The 9,746-nt window shown below is 32.5% G+C and overlaps 2 protein-coding genes across 5 annotated transcripts in view; one reads left to right on the top strand and one right to left on the bottom strand.

The window, feature by feature from the left end:
* Positions 1–13: 13 nt before the first annotated feature.
* On the top strand, positions 14–3,156 carry eIF3e (eukaryotic translation initiation factor 3 subunit e). The gene is made up of 9 exons (XM_074120050.1): positions 14–148; positions 491–607; positions 703–867; positions 947–1,069; positions 1,270–1,502; positions 1,628–1,745; positions 2,467–2,678; positions 2,756–2,990; positions 3,086–3,156. The coding sequence occupies exons 1-9, from the start codon at positions 59–61 to the stop codon at positions 3,113–3,115; spliced, it is 1,323 nt and encodes a 440-aa protein (XP_073976151.1). The 5' UTR covers positions 14–58; the 3' UTR covers positions 3,116–3,156.
* Positions 3,157–5,021: 1,865 nt separating this feature from the next.
* The window catches only part of mgl (low-density lipoprotein receptor-related protein megalin), a 635,024-nt gene continuing 630,299 nt past the window's right edge, over positions 5,022–9,746 (bottom strand). For all 4 annotated transcript variants that reach the window (XM_074120029.1, XM_074120036.1, XM_074120039.1 and 1 more), the window contains 10 exons: positions 9,591–9,730; positions 9,253–9,484; positions 9,028–9,174; positions 8,331–8,594; positions 8,086–8,238; positions 7,382–7,537; positions 7,032–7,275; positions 6,797–6,911; positions 6,392–6,526; positions 5,022–5,638 (listed from right to left, as the gene is read on the bottom strand). In XM_074120029.1, coding sequence (XP_073976130.1) covers positions 5,456–5,638; positions 6,392–6,526; positions 6,797–6,911; positions 7,032–7,275; positions 7,382–7,537; positions 8,086–8,238; positions 8,331–8,594; positions 9,028–9,174; positions 9,253–9,484; positions 9,591–9,730 — 1,769 coding nt within the window. In that variant the 3' untranslated portion in view covers positions 5,022–5,455. The remainder of the gene's footprint in view (positions 5,639–6,391; positions 6,527–6,796; positions 6,912–7,031; positions 7,276–7,381; positions 7,538–8,085; positions 8,239–8,330; positions 8,595–9,027; positions 9,175–9,252; positions 9,485–9,590; positions 9,731–9,746) is intronic.

The raw sequence follows: 9,746 nt of genomic DNA, 5'->3' as shown, positions 1-9,746 counted from the left end.
TTAGGTTAAGTTGTTTCTAAAGTTAAATTCAAGCAATTTTACTCATCTTACCTGCAACATGGCAAAATACGACTTAACACCGCTTCTCGTACCTTATTTAGACAGGCACTTAGTTTTTCCTTTAATGGAATTTCTTTCAGCCAAAGACGTGAGCAAATTGATACCTCCATACTAGTGATACCCTTACAATTAGCAAAATATGAACCTTATGTGAAGTGGCTATCATATATACGTTATGCTTTTGAACTATAAAATGTTTTTTCAAATGTCATTGGAATCTTCCTGAACAAGAGTTTTGTTTTTTTATTTTATAGTGTCACTACTATTCGATCCTACTGTTCTAGCTAGAACTATAGCCATATGGATGTTACATTCATATTTAGATATTTAGTTTGAGTCGAATTGTAGAACATAGAAAAAAATAGTTTTTAGATTGAGATATTAATATTGTGATGAGATAGCTGATAGCTGATAACATCCTCTGTTTCAGATTTATAACAAGAATGATACACTTCAAGCTAAAGTGGATATTCTAAGCAAAACTTACATGTTGGATTATATTATTGACATTATTACAGAATTGTATCCTGATAAAAAAAACATGGATGTAATTTAAATATTTATTCATCCATTCATTTATTAATTCCTGAAAGTAAGTATCATAATTGAAGTATAACTAGACTAACTAACTTGTTGATTCAGGAGCTGTTTGAACGGAGAGCTGAAATTTTAGACCAACTTATGGCATTGAAAGACGCAAACAAAGATATCCTTGATTTACTCAGTAATGATGGAGTGATGGCTAATATTAGTGGAATGAGGGAAGGCCCTAAAGGGTTGGTGGCTTTTCTAACGAAGGAATACGATGTTTGTTTACTTCACAAAAATAAGTGGTATAGGTTTGAAATATAAATTTCTTAATGAAAACCATTTCTTTTTTTTTCAGTTTAACATTGAAAATATTGATAGGTTTTACACATTAGCGAAATTCGTGTATGAATGTGGAAATTACACGCACTCAACAAGCTATCTGTATTTCTGCCTTCTGGTCATGCCACCGACAGATAAGGTATCTTTTTGTTCTTAATGTTGCATTGTTTTTAGTTAATTTTTTTTTTGTGGATTTATGAAATTCTTAGTCATGCAATATAAGCTTTTAAATTACTAGCACATCTAATTATTGCAATTTTTAAATAAGAAGTGTGCAATTTTTACAGATTTTTGTAATGTTTATTTCTAACGATATTTTTGTTTATTTATTTTTACTAGAATTATTTGAATGTACTCTGGGGAAAACTTGCCTCCGAGATTCTTTCTCAAGGTTGGGAATCAGCTTTGGATGATTTGAACAAATTAAAAGAGTACATAGATGCTAATACATTTAGCTCATCTCTTCAGAGCCTTCAGCATAGAACTTGGCTTATTCATTGGAGTTTATTTATTTTCTTCAATCATGTTAAAGGAAGAGACCTAATAATTGATATGTTTCTTTACAAACCTAAGTAAGTTTGCAACATTTACGTGAAATATTTTTTTTTTTTTTAAGTACCTCTTGATGTAAAATTGTTTCCCATTACATTACGTAGTCATAAGTACATTAAACTATTAAGTTTTGTTAAACTTTCAGCTATCTCAATGCAATTCAGACAATGTGCCCTCATATATTGAGATATTTGGCTGCAGCTGTAATTCTAAACAAACAGAGACGAAGTGCTCTGAGAGATGTGGTGAAAGTTATTCAGCAGGTATGTAAAGATATTTTTAGTTAAACCTGCGAACTACCCTATGCTAGCAGTTGTACGGACTTATTCAGAATAGTGCCAGATGTCTGTATCCCTCCTCCTAGCTTGTAAAAGAATTAAATATTCCAAAATCCTATCAAGTCAGTTAGACGTTTGCGGGGTCTCTTGTCTGACAAATCGTTATTGTTTTCTTCTCTTTGAGGTCTCGTAACCATGAAAATTTAAGGCGTGCGTCTGGTGGAGGGGCTGCCTCATTGGAACCTCCAGACTTGCTCCACTGTCAGTAGCTATTTCCTAGGGAAGGTAGCCTAAGGATGTGTACTGAGAATGCCATAATGGTTTATGTAGGGATGTATATTTAATGTAAGTGTGGTCTGTAAATTTGTTTAGGTGTAGGTGTACCCTTTTAGTCGCCTCTTACGACAAGCAGGGAGTACTGAAAATGTATTCTAAATCCCCATCTACAGGGATGTAAGTCACCACTGAGTGCGAGTGAAAATCCTTTACAAAGTTGAAGGTCATCACTTGTAATCTGAAATAAGAGTACGAGTCAGTTTAATAATACAAGGGCCAACATTAATTCGAATCCAAAGCTGCATTTCTGTTTTTAACATGGTTTAGATTTTTTTAACACACCAAATTAATTCTAATCCACAACAACCTCCAAAAGTCTGTAACAATTATAAATAAAATATTTTAAATAATGCAATTCCATTATTTCTAGGAGTCTTACACTTATAGAGATCCAATTACAGAATTTTTAGAACATCTTTATGTAAATTTCGATTTTGAAGGAGCCAGACAGAAATTGCATGAGTGCCAGGTAGTAGTATTTAATGATTTCTTCCTTGTAGCTTGTTTGGAAGATTTCGTAGAAAACGCTCGGCTGATGATCTTTGAAACCTTTTGTAGAATACATCAGTGCATTAGTATAGGGTAATATATAAATTTATTTATTCCGAAATTAATCTATGTAATACTTTCTTTAGTAAAATCATTTAATAAATTATTAGAATGTTGGCTGAGAAACTAAATATGAATCCCGATGAAGCCGAATGTTGGATAGTAAATTTAATCAGAAATGCAAGGTTGGATGCAAAAATTGATTCTAAACTGGCTCATTTTGTTATGAGGACCCAACCAATGTCACCATATCAACAAATTTTAGAAAAAGTTGATTCTTTATCTGTCAAATCTGAAGCTTTGCAAGCCCTAATCGAAAGGAAAGTAAAAGCAAGAATACAAGACGTAAGTAACTTAATTGCTACTTTGTTTATATAGTGTGAAAACATACTATATAATATAACTAACTTATGACTTACCTTTTTTTTTTTTTTTTGCAGCCTCGGTGGGGTCAAGATTACAATAATTAGATTTGTAACTGTATATTTATTAATAAACAATTTTCCACTTCTTTTGTCTTTTTTGATCTCTCACCTTTGACCTAATTTGCGCTAGTAAAATATAAAGTTATCATTGAATCATTGTATCAACAAAAGAAGGTTAAATTAGAAATAATGGACTTGGTGGGAAGGGATTATTAATTAGCTCAGTGGTTAGCGGAGATCCCGGGTCCGAAACAGCTACTGGCCTTAGATTTTCTCTTCCTAGGAGTTTCTTACTATGTTACTAGTTATTACTAGTAGCAATAGTTACCTATTCACCCATAAAACCCAAAAATCAGTTGTAAGGTTTGCGTAATTATTAGTAATAACAATTTGGGAAGGTACCTTACATAATTGGGGCTAACTCCTCTCCCATTCGATGTACAGATAATACGAGTCCTCTAATCTACATAAAATTCCGAATCGAATTACATCTCATTCATGAAAATTGGTCCACGCTTTTTTGGCGCAACGTTGTTTACAGTAAAGGTATCAAGAACAAGAACATTTTCTGAAAATGCCGTTTTTTCCCAATTTTAGGCTACACTTTTTTGAAATGTATTAAATCTGGGTTGCTGCAAAAAAAATTCAGTTATAAAAGAGGATTACCCTATATTTTAAATAAAATTTGGGAATTTCATCATTTATAGAAAAAATCTTTAAAAAATGGTCAAAGTTGGATGCTTTTCTATGTTACACTTTTTCGTGCTTTTTTCTGACGATCAACCCTAAGGCTGGAAACATAGTGGAGCGGCGAGCAAAGCGGCGCTGATAGCGAAGAGCGAAGCGGCGAAATCAAACACAAGTTAACATATGGGACCGCGCATAGTGGCGAGCAAAGCGAAGATAGAGCAACTCTATCTATTTCTAGTTTTTGTTTTTGCCGCTTCGCTCTTCGCTATCAGCGCCGCTTTGCGCGCCGCTCCACTATGTTTCCAGCCTAATACAGCAGTGCTATCGCGGACAGTTTGTTTTTTTGAAAAACTTAGTTTCCCTGCTGTTTTCTGCTCATTGGAGTACCAGGTGATTACTTTTGATTATTACTTCCAATGAAGTAATTAATATTGCGAGCAATGACGAACTAAGTCGTTGTAGTAGGTAGAAATAGCACTGTATGCTTATTTATAAGATATTGCACTTATGCTTTACTTTAATAAGATGAGAGAACAACTTTCCATTTCATTTAAAGAAAATTTTGACTACAAAAAAAAACTTGAATGGATAAATAATGAATATAACAATATTTTTGTCTAAATACGCTTAATATTTTACCTTCTTGGACAATTTTTTGTATAATAAAAAACTATTCAGTATGATCTTACTTCTTTTTGCTATAGTTCTTCCTTCAATTTTTATTTTTTGAAATCGTATTCCTGGTTAATCCCTTTTCCTCATTCTTTTAATTTTGACAATTATTTTAATGTTTCTTGATTTTGTAGAAGTGTATATAAATAGTACATTATTCTGTAGATCTTTCAAGAGAAGCTGAAGAGATTCTTGAGAAAAATTTCAAATAAAAGTGTTAGGCGTTTAGTTGGGCCCCTCACTGTAATCTAGTAAAGTTAATAGGTTACGCACTTCATTACACAGAAGAGCATTAATGCCTTAAAGGGAAAGAAAGAATTTTGCCAAATTCAATCATTTTATTTTTATTTTTTGCTAAGCTTTTGAGGTTGGTGTGTCTTCTTTCCTGACTGTTTATGTATTCAACTGTCTATACTTAAACGATGTTTGTTTCAGTTCAAGATATCTTGTACAAATATTCGAAGACAACAAGATAGTTCTCGCCCTTTTGATTTAAAATTAAATAAGTTTTATAGAAATAAAGTTGTCAGAGCAACTAAGCAAAAAAAAAAAAAAAATTTGGGAGATAGAAAAACCAAAGTAAAAAAACTTTTATACATTAAAATAATTATATTATTTATTATATACTGTACACTATAGAAATTCAGTTTCTTTCTTTTATCTATCTCGCGATATAAAAACATGTCTAGTCCACAAACGATAATGTTTGTATCCAGACCAACTCTCACCTCAACCCAGTCTTACAATATACATATAAAAATATAACGGACGCACACTCCATTCTTTAAAACTCTTTTCACATTTTTTATAAAAATGTCCTTTTTTTTCGAGCGGAGAATAAACAACGTTCGATAAACTTTAAAATCAGTTAAAAACAAACAAAAAATTCGTAAATTGAATTTGTTGGAGGGTTGAGCGTTTCTTTATTTCATTATTTATTTACACGAAAGTCATTTAAGACTTTTTTTTTTAATTTTTGGCGACTGAGGATGTGTGGTGGAGATAGCACCTGTAAATTTCGGGTCAACACTCGGACGGGTCCTCCTCGACCAATTTCTGTGTATCCTTCCCTGTATCAGGGCTTGGATCTAGTTCGCGATGTGTTGATGAACGGTGGCCTTTTCCGGGTGTGTCCCTCGCCGACCGTACAACCATGCTCGATGGCGCCAGCACCGCAGAGCTTGGCTCTGCTCTGCCCTTCATATCCTGCAAAAAAAAAAGACAATTTTTTTTTTAAATGTTTGAGTGTGTTCTATTCTGAAATTCTTATAGTATATTTAAACAATTTTTCATTACACATTTTCTTCTTAGACCGCTATATAAATGATAAAAAATATGATTGCTTTCAGAAAATTCACATATTTCGATTTAGAAAAGCCTCTGGTGTAGATCTCTAGTTAATAAATTGAACTCCATTGAGAAATAAAGAAAACAGGCGTGTTATGATTATCTATCATAAAAATCAATGGTATCCAGTACTGCAGAACCAACATTTTCAATGATTAATATTTTATTGTGATTCTTTTTTATCAGCTGAAGTTGATGTACGAAGGAATATGTCTCTAAAGTTTTGGGAGGCTTTCGAAATACTTCACGTTTTTTTATTCAAATTATGTTACCAAAGAAGTGTCACTGATGCATTCCGTAAGCGATGTATATTTAAGCAAAATCACTGAATCATTGTTGATAAAAGATGAAGCGCGAGATAATAGAGCTTTAAACTTCGCCAAGATTATATTAATTTTGGTACTGGGTTCGATTTCCGGTCTTTATTTGATTCGAGATGGCTATTATTATTATTATTATTATTATTATTACAATTATTATTATTGGCCCCATAAGAAGTTATAGAACAATTTCTCCTAGGACGAAGGAAGGCTGTTTTTTTTTTTTTTAATAACAGACAAAACATCATCTAAAGTGCTAATACAAAATTTTCTTCTAAGAATAAAAACTAACGTCGTAAAGGGCACTGGTTCCATTGCCATCTGGAACTGTTTCCAGCGTCCCCAGAGCATCGTACATGGGGTTGCTGAAATCACGGTTCTTACTGCCAATATCGGCCATACTGTATTCTACGTCCTGCATGGGTTCCTACAATAAAAAGAAATTCTTAGGTGTTTAGTAGTTTTTTTTTTTTTTTTTAAATCATCACTTATTCTCTTTTGATAAAAAAAAAATGTACCAATTTAGTATGCAAAAGATAAAAAAAAACTTGAATAATGATGAAGTCATTCACAAAACTCTGCCCAAAGATCAATAAGATTACAAATAAATAATAAAGTATTATATCAAATAAATATAATCATAGATATCGTTTAATCCATAATAGAAATTATAATAATAATCAATAAAAAATCTCACCGCTATTGCAGGCCCATTGTTACTAAACGCAGGAGAGCCAAACTCAACGTTAGTTCCTTGTCTGAAGGACACACTCTGCGAGTTTGTTAGACTGCTCAGTCCAGGACCTTTACCACTGAAAAATATTTTTTAAAACGCACTAAATAAAGAGAGTATGAATGTAAATTCAATAAAAAAAAAACTGAAATTGAGTTAAACATGTTATTTATACTTCAGTGTACAGTCAGTAACTTACAATGGTCTTTTCCTAATAAAATAGAATATTGCTCCAGCTGCTGCTATTACCAACAATATTACGATTGGAATGACAAGAGCAGTGGAACCACTACCAGGAGCTCTTGTCCGTTGTACTAATGTTTCACAGTCGCTGCCAGAATAATCTTGAGGACATGCGCACACTAAGTCTGCACCATCTTCTCGGCAAATTCCACCATTCCGACAATGACAGATACGTGGTAATGGTAGAGGTTCTTCAGCAGCTAAAAAATATTAAGTTTTTTCTTTTCAGAACCTCTTTGAATTTTGGACATAAACTTTCTTTATTGAAAAATTGTTTCACAGTTTGGGTAGTTGAACTTAGTGTACCTGAATCACAAAGAACTTCCGCTGATGAGACTCTGATATTTGTATTATCGGGGCAAGAACATCTGTGACCTCCGGGTACGATTAAACACAGATGTGAGCAAGGATTATTTTTGCAAGGATTGGAGAGAGTTAAGTTATATTTGGCCTTGTGATACACTGAAAACAAAAATATGTTAATTATATTTTCTAAAAACTCACGTTTTATTTCTAACAATAACAACTTAAGATATTTTAAAATCATATTTTCAAAAAGGACCAATAAATGAATTTTATTTCCTATGGAAGTATCTGAAAATCATGAAGATTCTGCTTGAAAGAGATAAAAAGAAAATTAACATATTGTTGCTGTTGGTTCTTAAATAAAGCGGTTGTAACATAAAGATTGTATCAGCTTAAAATTGTAGGCTAAAATCCTTTTAATCAATAACTTCTTTTCTGAACTGCTTCGTCAAATTAGACGTCTTGAAAAAAAAAAAAAAATGTAATGAGTCTAATTTTAAGTCTAAGTAATAAAGAAAAGGGGGAAAACAGATTTGGACCTAAAGAAAAATTAACTTTAGGACAATCTCGAAAAAAAAGAGAGAATAAAAAACCTACTTTCCTTGGGAAAACTGCAATCTGCACTATTTAAGTATTAACGCCATTTTGTTATCTAAAATATCATCCCCTTCTGTAAGCAGTAAAGTAAATTTCACGATGCATACCTTTAACGCCAGTAGGATTGACTAAATTTTTGGCCAAAGTTACAGGAATACCTCGGCCAAACTTGTCTTGTTTTACTAATTCGCCAGTATCTCTTGTTACCCAGTAAAGGTTGTTCTCAAAAACATCCAACGAAAGTGGGTGATGTAGGTTATCTTTACAAAAAAAAAAAATAAGAAAATAATAATGTTGTAATTAAAAAAAATGGCCAAAAATAATTAAAACGGCACTAAAATATAAATCATACCTCCTTTAAGTATGATCTCACGATTGGTTCCATCTGGCCTCATGGTTTCTATATGATTTAATTTGGCATCTACCCAATACAGTGCATGTTCAGAAGCATAATCTATCGTAAGGCCAGCAGGATGTCTTATTCTATCAGTAACTAGAGGTCTGCGCCTTGAACCATCTAACCATGCTGTTTCTATTTTTGGGCTAGCACCAGCATCTGTCCAATACATTCGCCCAACTTGTGGATCAACTGCTATTGAAGTTGGTAATTCAAGTGCTGAAATTCGTAAAATGTTCGTAAATGTTTCGCAAAATATATAAAAGCGTAAATACAATCATAATTAATATTTCATTTTTTGTGTGAAATTTGGAATTAATGTGCAATGAGTTTACATCCCAACTGGATAATGGATTAATGGAGCAAGGATTTTTGGAACTTTAATGGCTCACTTTTAATAAGTTGGAAATAGTTTTAGGGCTTCAAATTTTCGAAGAATAAACTTGAGAGCATACTGTAAAATAATATACAACTAATACTCCGAGAGTGACTTCCGATTAGAGCTAGAGCTATTTGATTCAAAAGTGACGACATTGAACCTTTTTGTAAAAATGTTTGGCAGCTAGGACAAAATCTTTTCAAATATGTGAAAGCAAAATATGTTTGAATGGAAGGCACACTTTAATTAAAAGTTGAAAATAGCAAAATATACCCGAATCAACAAGAGATCTTCTGTAACGGCCATCTTGTTTAGCCACCATTACACGTCCTTTAGGTTTTGCACCAGACCTATCAGTTTCTGTCCAGTACAAGTTTTCAGCTACCCAATCAACAGCAACACTTGTTGGTTTCGAAGTACCTGGGTGAAAAATAAAATAATCAGTTCCAAAAACATTCTATACTTTTAAATACTTATTTTTAAAAACTTATTTAAAACCTTTCACAGAGAGATCTTGTGGATATCCCACTTTTACTTCACCAGCTAAAGCGTCAACCATATAACTTCTTTTAATTTTTCTTTCATAGCTGTCCACCCAGAAAACCATTTCGGCTTTTGGATTGTAATCTATGGCTTCTATATGTTTTTCTTCTCTTATAACATCAATTTCACGTCTTCTATGAACTTGATATCCTTCAATGTCTTCACCATTGGAATAAATTACGGTAACCTGGATGGAAACAAATTATTAGTATTTTTTTTTTTTTTTTTTTAACGATCTGTATTTATTGTACTTTTCTAGATCTTAAAATTTTTTCTTTATAAAATTAGATTACTTTTGGATCATCAGCCTTGCAAACTCCGCTTAAACCATCTACAAGTGTAAATCCTGTCCTGCAGCTACAGCTAAATGTTCCATTCAAATTGGTGCATATATGAGAACACTGATTGGCTCCAGTAGCACATTCATCGATATCTAATTTTTTAAGAAA

Source organism: Rhodnius prolixus, unplaced genomic scaffold (assembly GCF_049639745.1).
Source record: "Rhodnius prolixus isolate KJV_2025 unplaced genomic scaffold, Rpr scaffold_1, whole genome shotgun sequence".
Taxonomy (NCBI): domain Eukaryota; kingdom Metazoa; phylum Arthropoda; class Insecta; order Hemiptera; family Reduviidae; genus Rhodnius; species Rhodnius prolixus.
This window is presented reverse-complemented; position numbering and strand designations above follow the sequence as displayed.

Bases quoted from the DNA above. Each gene is read 5' to 3' on its own strand.
- eIF3e (XM_074120050.1), top strand. From the start codon at position 59: ATGGCAAAATACGACTTAACACCGCTTCTCGTACCTTATTTAGACAGG. The intron at 868-946 runs GTTTGTTTACTT...TTTTTTTTTCAG, and splicing joins TTCTAACGAAGGAATACGAT to TTTAACATTGAAAATATTGA. The intron at 1,070-1,269 runs GTATCTTTTTGT...TATTTTTACTAG, and splicing joins TCATGCCACCGACAGATAAG to AATTATTTGAATGTACTCTG.